We start from the raw sequence: 18,817 nt of genomic DNA on the forward strand, positions 1-18,817 counted from the left end.
CACCAGGGTTAAGCATTGGCCTCTTCCTCCTCTCTTGTAAATGTATCCTGGGAGGGGTCATGTGTACATGTTTCACTTCTCAGTGTGATTCAATGGATGAGGTTCTCCACCCCCACGGGACACCAGCCAGGAGAGCACTGGAGAGGTCTGAAGGGTGGGTGAGAAATGACAGCAGATAAAGAAATAGGATGAGGGCAAAGCCAATCTAGGTCACAATTAGGCCCATGGCCAGCTACCTGTCATTAAATATGTGTATATTATTATTGTGGGAAATATACCAAAAGGCTCAAATCAAAGCTATTGAGAATCTAAAGGGGAGAGAAATGAAATTACAGGTCTACTTTCCCAGGCATTAGACTAAGTGCTCTCACGAGATTATTTTAGTTAACTCACATGACAACCCAGTGAGGTAGCTATCATTAGCCCCATTTTCATGGATGAGGAAACTGAGGCTCAAGGAGAGCTAAGCGAGTGCTGACTGAATTCCAAGGTGATGGGCTCTCCAAGCTTATGGTCTCTCCTTTAAAAAAAAAAAAAGGCTCATTTGAGATTGGATTCCTCTTTATCCTACTACTGAACTAGCTTTTTGAAGGTATCTAGTCAGGTTATTTTAAAGAGCAGAAATTAAGACCCAAAGAAGTGAAGTGACTCAGCGGAGCAGTGTCCTACTGCCAATGGTCCAGGCCTTGTGTTACCATAGCTTTAAAACCCCTGACTCTTCCATTCACTGCCAGAATATCAGAGGAAAGGGGGAGAGGATGGGAAGATATTAACCAAATAATTTATATGTATATATTCATTGCCCATGAACACAAGACAATAGAGTGGTGAAGGCCTGGGGTAGTTTGGGAAATGGGTGGTTCCAGGCAAAGGGGAGAAAAAAAGGGGGACATCTGTAATACTCTCAACAATAAATAAGAAAGTTCCACTGTCCATGAAATGGTTGGAATTCCTCATCAGGAGAAGGATTGTCATTGGTCTGCATGCTCTGGGCCTTCTGTGACCCCATTCTAGCTCTTACCTTGCCTTTGCAACAATCATTTAGCATACACATCACCTCCTCTTTTAATTCCTCAAGTCCCATGTTTTATAAAGCTAAACAAATAAAACTCAGTGTTTTCTGGGAGGAATATAGATAACTGTATAAAGTGATATATATATAACACACCCAACCTGTCTGCAATGTTAAAACATGAATTTCAGAACAGTGTTTTCATTAAGTACTGTTGCTCATTCAATTTGGATAGACTCATAAAAACAGAAACAAATTGACTCAATACTTTGCACACCTTCCAGTTTTGTGACAAAAATCGCCTATTATTGATAGTATAAACATTATTAAAAAATTAGTGACAGCTGGAAAGACAGGGTTGAGCATAGTGCTCAAGATAAGGGGGAATCCATATTTCATCAGTGTTTTATGCTGAACTCCAAAGAGTGCCAACACTTTCTTTGACATTAAGTTTTCACTGCTTCTCTTCCTATTTGAACAGTGACCCTGATGACAGCCCTTTTACAAAGGTCCAGAATAAGTTCAGCTGCTGATTGCCTGGTGGGACCCAACAAAATGTCACAGAAACTCTTGAGGACTAGGCCTACGCTTTCCCTGGAGATGAGACTCAAGAGTTTGGCAGCCCTTTGGCCCTTGAGGAGGACAAGAATGGATGTGGCCTTGAATGTTAGAGCAAGAAAGTGCCTTATGAATCATGATATTTATTTTGCCTTTTTACAAATAGGGAAGCTGAGCCCAAGAGCAAGCAAGTAGCTTCTTCATAGTCATACAGGGTCTCATTAGTGGAGGAGTCAAGACAAGAACCCAGGCCCCTGGATTCCCAGGCCTGTGCTCTTTCAAATACCTCCTGCTGTCTTTTCAGATTACAGCAACCAAATAAATGTCTGGAAGTACACTGCTTAGTATGCAAGGCAAGCTGACCTTTACCCTCACTCCCAGAATCATCAACCTTTTGTGGAGACAACCAGAAGCCCTGGTCAGACTGCAGAGTTCTCATCTTTCAAGTTCTGAATTCCATATATACAGTCTCCCCCCCCCCCCTGCAAATTGTATACACACTTTAACAGCTGATAGCCCAATTTTGAAAATGAAATGTATTTTAATAAGCAATACTTTTATAATTATTCAAAGTGTGTGTATACATTTTTGGACACCCTATACACACACACACACACACACACAACTCACATGGGTCTAAGAAATAAGGAATTGGAAAACCAAAGTTCTGACAGTTTGGGCGATTCTCTTCTTTTGTATCCCACCCCAATCTTCAACATAGGGCTGATTTCTGAGTATCAGGACCTTTGTTATTCAGTTCCTGAAAGGAAGCAGCCCAAGACTGCAAGAAGCATTGGAACTTCCTGCCAAGGCTTAACCTAGCCTAAGGAAAACACAGTTTTGGGGACATACACAGGAATAACTCCCTCTTCTTAACAGGATGCCTCTTTACCCCAGGAGGGGTCCTCTGAGACTTATGGGATCCCTGTTGCCCCCAAAGACAATTTTCTTCTCCTTTTAGGAGCCCTGATATATGAAATCTACAATGAGAGAAGCATTTCTTTGTTTTCCTTAGAGCATGGAGAAAGGCTTGAAAACACAAATATGCTCCAGTGAGCTGCTGTACACATTCACACTAGAATGTTAGTGACATATTAGATATCAGAAACGGGACAGCCCAATTTTGTCCCTTCTTTGCCCTGCAACTACCAACCTGACTGCCCTTTTCTCTGCGAGTCAGACTGTAAGTGTGTGTGTATGTGCTCCTTTTACCATCTAAATGAGTAAATCCGGATTTTTTTCTCATACTAGCTACCACCCCCTCACCCTCACCTCCACCCAAGGAATTTCCCATGTTCTAATCCCACAAATCTCTCTTAGAGTAGAATCTCCAGAGGTAGTTGCTAGGGACATGAATGCATCACCCACCTGTTTCAGAAGTGTTTTCCTAGGAACCCCACTGAATGCCATTAGAATGGTGTAATGGCAGAGGGGTCCCCACATGACACCATGATGAGAGCCACTTACTGGATGGACTAAAGAGATTGTCTGTGTGGTTGGTCAAAGAGAAGGTGGGGACAGTTAGCAAGCAGAGCTCCCATAGCTTCTCACTTCCCTGACTCTTACCCTCACTGGCCCTCAGGGGGAATAGGCATGTCCTACAGCCTGGGGGATCAGGGGAGCTCTCTGGGAAGCCAAGTTGCTGCACCTGGCTCCTTAATATAAGTTCAACAGTCAGAGTGTCCCTCTGGAACCTGGAAATAGGTGAACCGCCTGAAATGCAGGATTCCCAAGCTTTATGCTACAGGTGGACAAAGGGATCATCACTGTTCCCAGTAGGTTTGGGTGCACATGAAAGGACTGGGAAGATCTGAAGGCAGCTAAGGGCGGGGTGGGGGGGTGCACAGCCATAAAGTCGTCCAAGAAGGGCCCCTGCCTTAATTGGCCTATGACTCTGTGGGGCACATTTGAGCTTAGAGCATCACATAAACATAGCCTCACATTTGGAATGGTCCAAAGGTAATCCTCACAGTGACCCAGATGGTACAAAAGGAGGAATTGATTCTATTTTCCAGAAGAGGAAACTGAGGCTCAGGAGGGGCAAATGGTTATTCCAGGGCTGCCAGCCAGGAAGTGACATCTTTTCTGGACCAGTGCTTGCTGCTTCATTACACAGAGAGAACAGGAGGGATGGAGCCCAGCTCAGCGAGGAGCCAAATATTTCTAGGGAGATACAGGGAGAGCCTGTCTCTGAAGGGACTTGCTCCCACCCCAGGACTCGGATGACTGACCACCACCCCCAGCCCCAACAGCATTGTTCTGAAACACTGCTGCCACCCGTGCCACTTCTGCAGCAGTGGGACTGAATAGAGTGGGCATTCATTCACAGAAACACCAGTTCCCTATATACAGCAAGCTCCACCTGATCAATCATGTGGAGATAGTCTGAGTCCTGAGGATCTAGTTCTGGGAACATCTCTTCTTTCCTTGCTAATCCTTACATTGCTTGTCCTGTGGGTGAAAAGAGTCTTTTGGACACCTGGGCTTGAGGATGTACCTATTTATTAGAGGGCTGGGTTGACAGGTTTCTAGAATCTTTGTCTCAAACCCTGGAGCTCTGTCCTGTGACCCTGGGCACATTTCTTCCTCTCTCTAGGTCTGTTTCCTCATTTGTCACATCATATAGGATTAGATGTCCCCACTCTGATGTAGTATTTAGTCATGTATCTTTCCTTCAATAAACCTTATATAAGTGAAGCCTTCCTGTACGCACAGGGCTTGATGCTGGGGATTCAGCAGGAAGAGAGTGGTTTGTCTCTGCTCTGAAAAATTTCACATTTCCATTCTGTAATGTTTTTTGGTCATGATTCTCCTTCATGTTGACTTACCTTTTCAGAAAATGCCCCTGCTTCCGTTGTAGGAAGGAAATTGGCAAAGAGAGAGGGAAAGGATCCAATTTGCGCCTTTGCTATTTTAGGGGACTTTGAAATAACGAGCCAAAGTGGAGTGATGCGCTCACTGTAATGATCGCCCTTACTCAAGACAAGAGGAAACCCAGGTCCTCTGCTTGTGAAGTGGCTCCAGCTCTTAGGCGTGAGGCAGTATTACATAAATTCAAGCTCGCTACTGATCCTTAGTACCCTGAGTTGCCTGAAGGGGGGAATGGCACTGCCTGCGTGTGCAGCCCCAGTGCTCTGGCCGCCACTGCAACCAGAGCGAGAAGCGCCCGCCCGCACCACCTGTCCCCGCCGGCATTCCAGAGTAGAGGCTGAATTGGCAGAGAGCCGGCCCGGATCAGTCGCCGCCTCAGTCAGCGCGGACCCTCCTAGGGGTGTGTCTCGCGGATTCAACTCCCAGCCGCTGACGGACGAGCCCCTAAAGGCGTCTTCCTCCCAGGCGGGAGCCGCGCGTGCCCCACTCTTCGCGCTGTTGCCCCGAGGCCGCCGCAGGCGGATGCACGACCTCCGGAGACGCTGGGACCTGGGCTCCCTCTGCCGGGCCCTGCTCACTCGGGGCCTGGCAGCGCTGGGCCACTCTCTGAAGCACGTGCTCGGTGCGATCTTCTCCAAGATTTTCGGCCCCCTCGCCAGGTACGTTTTAAGCGAAAGCGGGACTCGCACGCCCGGGCCCTGGTGAGCGGGAACTGTGTGGGGAGGGGAGAGCAGCCGCGAGGGGAAGAGAAAGGCGCAAAGTTCCAGCTGGCCCTTGGCGACGGGGCTTGGGCGCTCCGAAGGGACGCAGCGCGCATTTGGCTATGCTGCTGCTCCCTCCCCGAGCACCACCGGCACCGCGCGGCGTCTCTGCCTGCAAGTCTGGCTGCCGGCGGACTCCCTCCCCCAGGGGAACTCAGCTCGCCCGGCCGAGATCTCACTCCAGGCGCCCTCCTAGGTGGGCAACCCGGTGCGGGAAAGAGCGAAGGCTTTGGGGTCTCGGGGAGGAAGACTGCTGGGGCAGGCGAGGAGGCGGCTGCTTGAGCGCCTAGAGGACGGGGGAAAGAAGCTTGGAAGAGTCCTGTGGGTGAAGCGGGATGGTGATGGGAGCCACGGAGCCACCGAAAGTGGAGGGAGACACGCAGGGGCTCGGACAGGGGGGTGTGAGTTGGAAAGTGAGGCAACTGAGGTCCGGGGGGGTACGAAACCCCGGGAAACGGCTCCTGAGAGCTCCGGCGCGGGGAGAGGGCAGGCGACCAGCGGGAAGGAGTCGGGGGGGTGGAGGTGGGGGAGGCTGTGCGGCAGAAGCCACAGCGCTGAGCCTGCCGGGAAGGAAGGAAGCGGGGAAGGGCGCCGCTGCTGCTGCCTCCGCGGTAGAACACTGGGTGTGGAGGGGAGGGGGAGAGGGGCGCAACGGTGGCGCCAGGGGGTGGGGGATTGCGGGCGCACGGCGAGTGCGGGCTGAGCTGCGGGATTGACGTAACGAGCTTGGGTTTCCCTCAGCGTCGGGAATATGGATGAGAAATCCAACAAGCTGCTGCTGGCTTTGGTGATGCTCTTCCTATTTGCCGTGATCGTCCTCCAATACGTGTGCCCCGGCACAGAATGCCAGCTCCTCCGCCTGCAGGCTTTCAGCTCCCCGATGCCGGACCCGTACCGCTCGGAGGATGAGAGTTCCGCCAGGTTCGTGCCCCGTTACAATTTCAGCCGCAGCGATCTCCTGCGCAAGGTAGACTTCGACATCAAGGGCGATGACCTGATCGTGTTCCTGCACATCCAGAAGACCGGAGGTACCACTTTTGGCCGCCACCTTGTGCGCAACATCCAGCTGGAGCAGCCTTGCGAATGCCGCGTGGGTCAGAAGAAATGCACTTGCCACCGGCCGGGTAAGCGGGAGACCTGGCTCTTCTCCAGGTTCTCCACGGGCTGGAGCTGCGGGTTGCACGCCGACTGGACCGAGCTTACTAGCTGCGTGCCCGCCGTGGTGGATGGCAAGCGCGACGCCAAGCTGAGACCGTCCAGGTGAGTGCGCGCCCGTGTTGAGACGGGGCTCTGGAGCGCCAGAGTGCCTGCGACCCCAGTGCTCACCTCGGCGCCCTCAGGGTTGCGCCCCTGCTGGGCAGGCGCCAGGTGCCCTAACGTGCACTCTCTGGCGCCTTGGCGGCAAGGGAAGCCTGTCCACTTCCGGCCCAGACTCCTGTCTGTTTGTCCGCGGGTTGGCCAGCTTGGTGGCTGCGAGCGGGTGCAGGAAAGCCCGGAACAAGCGTCCCCCCCCCGCCCGCCGCCGTTGGGACAGGGTAGGGCACGCAGGAAAGAACCATGATGTGTGTATTGTCCCTGAATCCCATCTGACCTAGCTCTTCTCCACACCCCGGTTCTGAAGTCTCCTTTAAACTTTTTTCCCTCTTTTCCACTCCCGCATTCATTCCCCTTTTATTCTCAGTTCTATTTGCCTTTCCCTCTTTCTAATGCTCCTGATCTTGTTTTGATCCTGCCTTCTCCTTCCAAATTTCTTCTCTCACTTTCTCTTTTTCCTCTTTCACTATTTTCTTTTCTTTTTTCTTTCTCTTCCTGGCTGACTTTTGTCCCCTTTTCTTCCTCTTTTTTCTCCTGTGGCTCTAGTCTCCAGGGAGAGTGGGTGTCCCTCTGCCGCCGTCTGAGGACACCAGAGAGAGCGTGTGTATCCAGCTTGTGCCCCTGTCTACTGGCTGCACGCCAGGCATCCGAGGCGGTTTTCCAGTGCTAGGATCATCCTCAAGGCCAATGGGCGGGCTGGGACGCTGCCCCGACCCCCGTGTGGGGTTCATCCTTGAGAAACCGCTTGTGATTTACAAACCCTGAGCCCCATCTCCAGGTGCAGCCTGCTCATTTCCTGGAATCTGGGACTGATGCGAAAAAACCTGATATATGAAGAGATTGTTGCCACTTGCTTTTGAAATTAGGACATTTTCCTCTATCCATCCTCAATGCCGGGTTGGTGGAGGTCATGGAGTACCAAAAAGGTGGTTCTGGGGAGGGTGTGTTGGGGTGCAGGTACTCCAGCAAGAGCTCCCATTCTCCCCAAAACAAATCAGCTGAGCAGATAAGGTAATGGGCAAGGTAAGCCTAGTTGCCAGGGAGCCTCTGGACTGGGTCTCTGGGCAGGCAAAGTCGTGGCTATACTCTTTGCTTCCTATCTAAGTGACAACAGGGGCTCTTGAGGATGCTGTTGCTGCAATGGCTGCCTATCTGGACCCTCTCCCAACACTCCCTGCTAACTCTTCATGGGAGATACTCAGTACTAGGTGCTCTGGACTAGGTGGTGGTCTGGATTAGGTGGTGTTCTGGACTAGGCGGTGCTCTGGACTAGGCAGTGCTTTGCAGGTGTCTTTTGGAATGCCATAGCCAGTGCAGTTTCTTCTGTCCAGTCTCAGGCAAATGGAGCCCTCTGACTTTCTGGCGACCACTGAAATTCAGAGGAATCATCACTCCCTACTCTCCCTTCCCTCAGTTTACAGTGTCCTTTCTTGAAAGCTGAAATTCTGGCAGAATCTGTTGAATTTTCATTTCCTTTCCAGTGCTAACAGATTTTTTTTTTGTCATCTTAAGAGAATGTTGGCCTCAGGAAATTTGCTGCCTCAATCCATTATGAGAATTGTGTAAGTCGTGGTCACTACAATATTCTGGTGTTTAGGAAGATTCCAAATAATTTGGCAATATTGCAAATAATTTCTCTTGCTGATGGAGCTTGTAGGTGTAATGAGGGGTGGTGATATAAAAAGCTTTTAGGGCAAAAATAAAATTCCACAGCTGTGACTGTGTCAGAGAAATAAAACTGAGTTCCACAGGACACATATGCCTTTTAAAATCCTTTTGGACATGTAGGTCAGGGTGTGACATGTTGTATAAACACACTTCCTGGATTGCCCCAAATCAAAGTAAAATCATTTGGGGGAAGTGAAATTTTCTTTTTTTATATATATTAAAAAATATTTTTGTATTGACTTAAGAGAGGAAGGGAGGGAGAGATAGAAACATCAATGATGAGAGAGAATCATCAATTGGCTTTTTCCTGCAGGCCCCCTACTGGGGATTGAGCCCTTAAACTGGGCAGGTGCCCTGATTGGGACTCAAACCTTGACCTCCAGGTTCATAGGTGGATGCTTAATCACTGGGCAACACTGGCTGGGTAGAATGAGATTTTGTTGGTCATAAAATGGGTGATACCACAGTGCCATCTAGTCTAATCAAAGAAGAACCACTTTTTAAAGAGAGTTACTGGATCTTATAATATTTGCAAAAATGAAATAAAATTTGCTAAAGAAACATCATGCTATCCCAAGGGCACCTTTTTATTTCATTAATTCCTACCCATCTCCAGAAATCTTCATTTTGAATAGTAGTGAAAGCCTGAGAGTTCCAGAATTTTTTAGGATGTTAACAAATCCATGCTTGCAGGACCAGTTCTGTGAGTTCTGATAATCTATATGAGCCAAGAGATGTATAAGTAAGATTGAGTGTGTGTGTGTGTGTGTGTGTGTGTGTGTGTGTGTACATGTGCATGTAGTGAAAATTAGAGGCAGAGGCAGCTATACTGGCACCGATGTGTGAGGGTGAGGAACTGGTCTCCAGAGATGAGTCAACCATTGGGACTTCCTGCGTCCAGAAGCCTACTGTGCTGAACTGAGGGGAACAACAGCTTAGCCTGTTTGGTCTATGAGCTCTGACACCTGGGTCTTAGTTCCAGGCCAGCCATGAACCAGCTGTGTGACCTTGGACCACAGTCTGTCCAAGCCTGATATGTGTGAAGAGCACATTCCAGTTTCTGATGAGCTTTCACATTTATTATCTCTGGTATTTCTTTGTAAACGTGCACTATCTTTGGGAAGAGGGCAGAGGGAGCAAAAGTATCCTAGTTTATCAGATAAGAGTGAAGCCCAGAGGGGCTGAAGGACTTTCCTAATTGAGCACTTGAGTAGCACAGAAGGAATCTTAACTCCAATTCTGTTTGACTCCACAGCTGTTTTGGCCTTTTCACTGTGCCTTGATGAGTACAGTGAGATATTTCATATTAGTAAATATCACAAAATAAACACACAGCAAATGTTAACCGATATTGTTGTCACCTGCATCATCAATGTTTTTAATAACTTTACATATGTGAGTTTGGATGAGAGATTGGACCAGGGTTGCCATACCCATTGGAAGAAGAGATTTCCATCTCTTTGAGGCTTTATGCTCACTAGGAATAGTTCTCCTGGCTAGGTTGCAGAGGGGCTTTTGATTGTTATGTTGGAAATCACTACAAAGCAGAAAAGAATAGGAAGATGCGGGGAGCCTGGTGAATAAGTGTTAGTAGGAGCCTTCACGCAGTGACAGGGGTCACCTTCTGAGTGGTAGGGCATGAGAGGCTATTGTGGCCATATACCAAGATCTTGCCTGAATCCTGTTCTCAGTGCTACATTTGAGATGGCTTCCCTGTCTCAGCAGATGGTAAAGTGTTTGGGTGATATATAACTGCTCAATAGAAACAACTATGGCCTTGTTGCCCCGAGAGGACAAAGAGAGAGTGCTTGGTTGGCAAAAGGCACAAGTTGTTTATTAAGAATAATATTCCTTTTTTAAAAACCTAGAAATTTCATTTCATGCATCTGTTTGCCAATATGCTGTTTGGGATAGAGAAGAGTCCTGCTTAGTCTAGAATTTCTAAGAATATTTTTGAAAATGTATTAAAACATTGTTGCTTACTAGCTGTCAAAACTCGCAAATTCTGAAGGCTTTTTTTTAGGCCAAATTCCTTCTGTTTGTAGTCAATCCTGGTGTACCACTTGATCTGTGGGAGGAATTGAGAATTGGGCACCGAGAAATTGCCCTAGTGTCATTCTTCTTTACAAGGTGTGGTGCTGGCCTGCACACACAGAGTGGCTGGGAGGAGGAGGAGGTCAGTATCTATACAATTCAAAGTATCTGGTCATCATATTCATGTTGTATCCTAGACTTTTAGCATTTCTAAATTTTCCAGTAGCTGCACGGGAGAGTAACTAGTTGTTATCTAAAATGCAGTAGACAATCACTAATATGAAAGGACTAAAAGGCATTTATATGGAGAAAAGCTTTCTTTTTCCCTTTTTTGTCATTCCTTTTTAAATATTGTAAATGTTTTATTTTTTCCCATTTCTGTTTAAAAGGTAGCTCTATTTTGAAAGAGCTATGTTTTATTTAAATTTTTTTATTTTCCAATTACAGTTTACAGTCAATATTATTTTGTATTTGTTTCCAGTGTACAGTATAATAGTTAACAATCACATAATTTATGAAGTGTTCCTCCTGGTATTTCCAGTACCCACCTGGCACCCTATGTAGTTATTACACATCACTGACTATATTTTCTGTGTTGTACTTTCACATCCCTGTGACTGTTTTGTGTACTTCTTAAAAATACATATTTATTGCTTTGAGAGAGGAAGGGAGAGGGAGAGAGAGATAGAAACATCAATGATGAGAAAGAATCATTGATTGGCTGCCTCCTGTATGCCCCACACTGGGGATAAAGCCTGCAACTCGGCCATGTGCCCTGACCAGGAATTGAACCGTGACCTCCTGGTTCATAGGTTGACACTCAACCACTTAGCCACAAGATGGGCCAATTTGTACTTTTTAATCCCTTCACCCTTTTCACCTAATCTCCCACTGCTCCTCTCCTCTGGCAACCATCAGTCTGTTCTCTGTGTCTATGAGTCTGTTTCAATTTAGTTTGTTCTTATTTTGTTCTTTAGATTTTTTCATAAAGTGAAATCATATGGTATTTAGAAAGTGCTATGTCTTAATAAGAACATAGTGCATGTGCCTGCTCACACCTCACATGCCCATGCTCCAACTCCTTTGCTTTTTAGATTTTGCAGTTAAACATGATGAATTGACAGGCTTGTGGTACAGGGTGAGGCAACGAGTGAATGGACTGTTAAAACCAGCAATGCTGTCCATCAGGCTGTAGGCCACTTGGCTCTCCCAGGACAGCTTTACATACTGAGGATGAATTTCCTGAGCTATATTTGATAAAAGCTGTTATACTCTTCCACTGTTTCACAGGAGAGGGAGAGACATTCACCATGATAACATCTGTAGAACTTCAGCAGTATTAGTTTGCATCTTTGCATGAAGGGAGTCCCAACAAAGCTCTGAGTTCTTAAGGAAGTATAAAAGGTCCTTTAGAATTAGCGTTTCTTAGTATAATTTTATATTATTGCTGTTATGTGGCAATAACAATTTTAGAGTTTGTCTTTTATAGATATCTGTTTTCAACCTGGGTAATATGAAATGTCATTAAAGAATAGTCATCTCTTCCATCCATTAGTCATTAAACAAAATTTTTGTAACAATGCCCATTATATTCTAGGAAAGACATGCCATCCTTTCTCTCACAAATCTTACAATAGAACAGAACACTTTGGTATTTTAGATATTTAATAAAGAAGAATTTTGTTTGAACATGATTTAAATATCAATAATGTATTTAAAATGGCATACCTTTACTAGAATATATTTAAAAATAGAGTTAAGTCCATCTGTTTATGTTACAGTTTCAGTGGTTCTTAACCTTCCTAATGCCGCGACCCTTTAATACAGTTCCTCATGTTGTGGTGACCCCCAACCATAAAATTATTTTCATTGCTACTTCGTAACTGTAATTTTGCTACTGTTATGAATTGTAATGTAAATACCTGATATGCAGGATGTATTTTCATTGTTTGCGACCCACAGGTTGAGAACTTTAGATCCAATCAGCAAACTTTGTGGAGTAAGTATTACGAACTCCTAGCAGTGCTAACATAGCAGTTTGGGAAGGTTAGAGGCAAGACAAAGCCAAAAAAGCCAAAGTTGCCATCTTCAGCCGCAGGTCCATAAAGACTAGTGAGTAAAGTGCAGAACACTGTAGTATAGATAGATGAGTGGTGAGGAGGAACTTGTGATTCTGGTCAAGTTCATACCTGTCTGTAAAAATGGAAGAATTAAATGACATTCTTTCTAAGACCCTTTGCTTTATAAAGTATGAGGAACAGGTGAGAAAAAGGAGAAATCTGTTTTTCAAAGCTTCTGGGAATAGGTAGGGCATATTTAGAAGACATAGGGTAGCAGAATTGATAACAAAACAAGACCCATTTATATGCTGCTTACAAGAGACTGACCTAAGATCGAAATATATATGCAGACTAAAGAGATGGAAAAAGAAATTTCTTGCAAATGGCAAAGAAAATAAGGTGGGTTAGATATACTTATATTAGACAAAATAGACTCAAAACAGAGGCCATAAAAGAGACAAGGAAAGACATTACATAATGCTAAAGGAATTGATCTGACCAAAGGATATAACTCTTGTAAACCTTTATGCATCTGACATAGGAGCATCTAAAAAAAAGTAAAGCAAATCTTGATGGACATAAAGGGAGACATTGAAAGTAATACAGTCATAGGGGATTTTAACACCCCATTGACATCAATGGATAGACCTTCCAAATAGAAAATAAACAAGGAGTTAGTGGATTTAAATGAAAAACTAGATCAAATGGATTTAATTGCTATCTTCAGAGCAGTGCACCCCAAAGCAGCAGAATACACATTCTTTTCAAGTGCACATGGAACATTTTCTAGGATAGACCACATGTTAGGGTGCAAAACAAATCTCAATAAATTTAAGAGGTTTTAAGTCATACCAAGCATCTTTAACCATAATGGTATGAAACTTGAAATCAGTTACAATAAAATAAACTGGAAAAACACATGAAGACATGGACACTAAATAACATGAATGGATTAACAATAAGATCAAGGAAGAAATAAAAAAATATACTTGGAAACAAATTAAAATGACTATACAACAGCACAGATTCTATGGGACACAGCAAAAGCAGTCCTAAGAGGGAATGTCATAGCATTACAGGTCTACTTGAAGAAACAATAAAAATCTCAACTAAACAATATAACTTTACATTTAAAGGAACTAGAAAAAGAACAACAAACAAAGCCCAAAGTGAGTAGAAGAAAGGTAATAGAGATCAGAACAGAAACAAGATAAGAGTCTAGAACAGTGGTTCTCAACCTTCCTAATGCTGCGACCCTTGAATACAGTTCCTCATGTTGTGGTGACCCCCAATTTCATTGTTACAAATTGAACATAATTAAAGCATAGTGATTAATCACAAAAACAATGTGTAATTATATATGTGTTTTTCCGATGGTCTTAGGCGACCCCTGTGAAAGGGTCCTTCGATCCCCAAAGGGGTCGCGACCCACAGGTTGAGAACCGCTGGTCTAGAAAAACATTACAAATGATCAATGAAACCAAGAACTGGTTCTTTGAAAAGATAAAATGTATGGACAAACTTTTAACCGTACTCATAAAGAAAAAGGATAGAGAACCCCAAAAAAGCAGAAACGAAAGGAGAGAAGTAAGAACCGACTCCATAGAAATACATGGAATTGCAAGAAAATATTATGAACAATGATATGCCAACAATTTGGACAATCTGGACGAAATGGGTAAAATTTTAAAAATATACTATTTACAAAACTGAATCAGGAAAAATCAGAAATTCTGAATAGATTGATTACAACTAAATAAATTGAAACATTTATAAAAACAAAACAAAACAAAACAAAACCAAAAAAACTCCTAACAAACAAAAATCCTGGACCAGATGGTTTCACAGGTAAATTTTACCAAACATTCAAAAAAGAACTAACACTTATCCTTCTCATACTATTTCAAAAAATTCAAGAGGAGTGAAGATTCCCAACTTCCTTTTACCAGGTCAGCATTATCCTAATTCCAAAACCAGATAAAGACTATAAAGAAAGTAAATTATAGGCCTATATCCCTGATGAACATAGATGTTAAAATCCTTACCAAAATATTAGCAAACCAGATCCAGCAATACATTAAAACAATCAAATATGATGATCAAGTGGGGTTTATTCTGGGGATGCAAGGTTGGTACAATATTTGTAAATCAATAAATGTATAACACATAAACAAAATAAAGGAATAAAATCATGTGATTATATCAATAGTTTTTTAAAAAATTGTTTGATAAAATCCAGCACCCATTTATGATCAAAATTCTCAGCACAGTGGGAATAGAGGGTACATACCTCAGCTTAATAAAGGCCGTATTTGACAAACCCACAGCTGACTTAATAATCAATGGGCAGAAACTAAAACTTTTCCTTAAGATAGGGAATAAGATAGGGATGTCTGCTTTCACCACTCATATTCAACATAGTGCTGGAAATCCTGGCCACAGTAATCAGACAGGAAGAAGAAATAAAAGGTACTCAAATGGGAAAGGAGGAAATAAAACTGTCACGATTCTCAGATGACATGGTATTGTACATAGAAAACCCTAAAGATACCTTTCGTGCGTGGGATCTCCCCTCAGGCTGGCTGACTGAAGGCTCAACCCCAATCAGGTCATGCTAGCTGTTGTGCAGGTGCTGACAACAAAACAAAGCACAACAAAACAAAACAAAATAAAAACAATACAAAAGACAATAACAGCAACAACAACAACAGAAAAAAAGGATTATGAAAGATAAAAGAGAATAAGAATATTAAAAGGAAAAACATCTGAGAAAAAAGGGGGGGGGGAAGGATATGAAAAGAAAGAAGGCAGAGAAAAGAATAAGATTAAAGAATAGGGAAAGGAAAACAGTATTAAAAGGAAGGACAGAAATTATGAAAAGGAAAACAGGAAAAAAGAGGAGAAAGAAAAAAATAGAGTAAAAAAGGAAATAGAAAAATAAGATATGAAGGAAAAAGATGAAAAAATAATAACAAAGCAATAAATAGAAAAAAAATTAAGAAAAACAGAATTTGTCTCTGCAGAGTTTAGTGCTTGCTGGGATCTCCCTTTGGGTCATATTCTTTTGTTGACTGAGGCCAACATTTGTAGGCTGATTCCTGGCCCTCTGGGAGGTACTTTGGTGATAGGCACTGTCAGAAGATGACAATGTTTGGCTCTTGCAACCTGTTGGAAGCTTCAAGCAATGCAGTTTGTGGCTGCCTCTACAGGGCTGCACATGGGAGGGGCCAAGCTGCATTGTAAGGTGGGCTTGTTAACACTGGGCCAAGGCAGTCAACAAACATCCCAAGGCACCTTGGGATCAGCCTCAACCCAGGATCGGCCTCCACCTGCTGGTCAGCTGTCAGACTTAGTCATTGAAAAGGCTGTTTCTGAAAGGTTTTTTGGGGGAATCTGGAGAATGAGACCTCTGGGTCTCTTCTGAACAGGAGGCGCTATTCAGATTTCAGGGAAGGTGGTGGCTGTGTTCCCCCATCCCAGAGCCACACGTCTGAGTCTGTCCCAGAATATTTCCCTGACAGCAGCATAGTGGAGCCCCTTGTATATAGTGTGGTGTGGTCTACTGGAAGCTGGAAGCTTCTAGCAGTTCTCCCATGAAGGGGAAGCACCAGTCAGGTTTCCAGAAAAGAGGGAGGAATAGCTCTACCCCAAAGCCAGTCACTGATGCCCCCTACGTCTGCTCAGACCCATAGGCTTGGCCTCTTTTGCTGCCTCTGCACCAGGGATCCAGTTCGGGATGGGGCAAGCAGGATTCCCAAGGGTGGAGTGAGCAGGATTCCTGAGGGTGGGGTAAACTATCCCGGAGGGCAGGGTAATTGCCTTTCCCAGGGTAGTTGCTGCTGGGAGGAGTTTGCGCCTCTCAGGAAAAATGGCTTCTGCCATAGCAGCGTAGGGGTGATGACCTCGCACTGGTATCCTGGCTGTTGCTCTTCCACACCTCACCCTATGCCTCCCACCCCAGACTCTTCTCAGGCAACTCCAGTGCATACCGCCCTCCTTCCACCAAAGCCCTGGGTGAGTGAGTGGCTGCAAAGGAAAGAAAAATCCTGTGTTGTGTTTTTTTGTTATTGTTTGTTTTAAAGTGCCTTTGTCAATGACAGGCTCCATTTCTCCCTGGAAGTCCCAGTTGCCTTTCACAACTGGATGTTATGTGGGCTGCTATTCTAGCTCTGGTGCTCCAGGCTGGGGGGCCCAACTTGGGGTCCAGGCCTCACTCCTCTCAGCGGGAACCCCCACCCCTGCAGCTTAGAGGTCCCTCCTCACCCTGGGCCTGCTTCTCATGGGAACTGGGTCAGCACCTCTTTCAACCCTGCCCTTCTACCCAGGTGGTATCTGCCCTTCCTGTTAAAAGTCTCTTCTTCAGCTAATCTTCAGTTGGTAATTCAGGGTGAATGTTCCCCAATTTAGTTTTATTTCTAGTATGGTCTGAGAAGAGGTGCAAGAAAGATCCATCTACTCTGCCGCCATATTTGATGTTTTGTCAAACCCATTTAATCTTAATTCACAATTAGTGTTATTTAAATGATGACTGCAATTCACATGTGGGGCTCTTAATGGAGAAAACAGAATGTTTGCCCAGCCGGTGTGGTTCAGTGGTTGAGCGTAGACCTATGAACCAGAAGGTCATGGTTGGAGTCCTGGTCAGGGCACATGCCCGGGTTGTGGGCTCTGTCCCCATTGGAGGGCGTGCAGGAGGCAGCCAATCAATGATTCTTTCTCATCATTGATGTTTCTATCTCTCCTCTCTGAAATCAATAATAATAATAATAATAAAAGGTTTGAATAGAGGATAAAGATATTTGTGATTACATAAAAATGAGAAATGTTCATCTCAAAAAAATAGCCAAAATGAAAAGGCACATATCAAACTGATTCAAATATGCACAACAAATAAAACAGACAAAAGAATGACATATTTCCTATATAAAGAACTCCTACGAATCGACTAGATAAACAAAGGGTATGAACACACAGTTAAAAACATGGGAACCACAATTAGTTCACCGACATAGAAAAACTGTTTTAGTCTCACTGGTATTAAAGAAATGCAAATTTAAATAATTAAATGTAGGAAACCTTTTGCCCCTTTAAATAACCCTGTTTTAAAGAAATCAAAACAAAACAAAAAACTCAACATACATCACCGTCACCACCAGACAAAAAATGTTGACAAGTTGTATGTATCATAATTTTCATACATTGTTGGTGGGAAATACAAATTCAAATGATTCTTTTGGAATAAATTAGATAATATAAACAGAATATTAAAATATTTATTTCAGTCATGATTTCTGGGGTTTTATTGGAAAACATAATCCTATACATGCTTTTCATTCATTTACTCATCTATTTCTTCATTAATTTATTCAACAAATATTCCTTGAATATCTCCTATCACTGTACTATGTGCTTGGGGACACTGAGAAATTAGGGACGTGGTCCCTGCTCTCATGGAGTGGGAAAGATAGACATGAAACAATTAATTACATAAAATTGTGTCAAGTGCCATTGGGGAAACACATAGGGTGATATAACGGCATACTAGAAAGGTAATGAGTTATTTATGAATGCAACAAATTGAAAAATCTGAACATCCACATGGAGGAGAATGATTCAAAAAAAATCTCAGTGCATTTACTTGACGAATTATTACAATACCATTTAAACGTCCTTTTATAGAGTATGGAAAATTGCTAGTGATTTAATGCTGAAGGAAAAAGAGATAATTATGAACCCAGTATAACTACCATTATGTTAATGAGAGAGAGAGAGAGAGAGAGAGAGAGAGAGAGAGAAGATACACAAATCATCTTCCTGCCCCTTCCAAATCTAAGCATAAAGAATCTACACAAAATATGATATTAATAGATTGATTAGTGACTTATTTTCTTACTCTGCTTCTTTGAAGGTTTTAAATTTCTTTATAAGTATGCACTACTTAGATAATAAAAGTAAACACTGACAATTTAAAAAATGATGTTTTATTACGACTGTGAGTAATTACACTCATGTGTACTTTTAGGTTCCTGGAGACTATGGCTGGTTAGTTCATTAGTTTCTTGATATCCTGGGAGTCCTTAATGAGGAAAGCAGCCTCAGCTAAATAAACTTGCAGACTGAAAGGCAGAGGTGATAAGTCAGGCATTGTCTGCTGATTTTTCTCATGATTGCCTGTTGTATTCCAAAGATATTTGAATGAGTTGCTAATTTTCTTCTATGTTTAAACGTTAAATGGAACAGGAAATTAATAGTGGCACACAGTTGGAAGTATAAAGCCTATTCTGCTCAGCCAGAGACATCCAAGACAGCCTGGAGTTTGGGTCTTCATGTGCCTCTTTCCAAATAAGCTGATATCAGAGTTAATGGTCTGGCTAGAAGAGTGAAGTCTTGGGGCTGGTGAAGGTCTTTAGTTCTAAATTTCCACAACTGAGAGCTTAGATCACTTAATAGTACACTCGTTGCCTTCTAGGACAGTTTCACTTCATAAGAGCATTACCCCCAATTAACTATAAATTAAGTTGGTTACTCAATTGCTCTGG

At 43.7% G+C, this 18,817-nt stretch overlaps 1 protein-coding gene across 3 annotated transcripts in view; it reads left to right on the forward strand.

Moving 5' to 3' along the window:
* The first annotated feature begins 4,588 nt into the window (after positions 1–4,588).
* HS6ST2 (heparan sulfate 6-O-sulfotransferase 2) overlaps positions 4,589–18,817 on the forward strand; it is a 332,677-nt gene continuing 318,448 nt past the window's right edge. Inside the window, exons 1-2 of one of the 3 annotated variants that reach the window (XM_036305376.1) lie at positions 4,589–5,100; positions 5,944–6,462. In XM_036305376.1, coding sequence (XP_036161269.1) covers positions 4,673–5,100; positions 5,944–6,462 — 947 coding nt within the window. In that variant the 5' untranslated portion in view covers positions 4,589–4,672. The remainder of the gene's footprint in view (positions 5,101–5,943; positions 6,463–18,817) is intronic. The other 2 variants (XM_036305377.1, XM_036305379.1) reach the window with 2 other exon arrangements.

The sequence above is a fragment of the Myotis myotis genome, unplaced genomic scaffold (assembly GCF_014108235.1).
Source record: "Myotis myotis isolate mMyoMyo1 unplaced genomic scaffold, mMyoMyo1.p scaffold_m19_p_4, whole genome shotgun sequence".
Lineage (NCBI taxonomy): Eukaryota > Metazoa > Chordata > Mammalia > Chiroptera > Vespertilionidae > Myotis > Myotis myotis.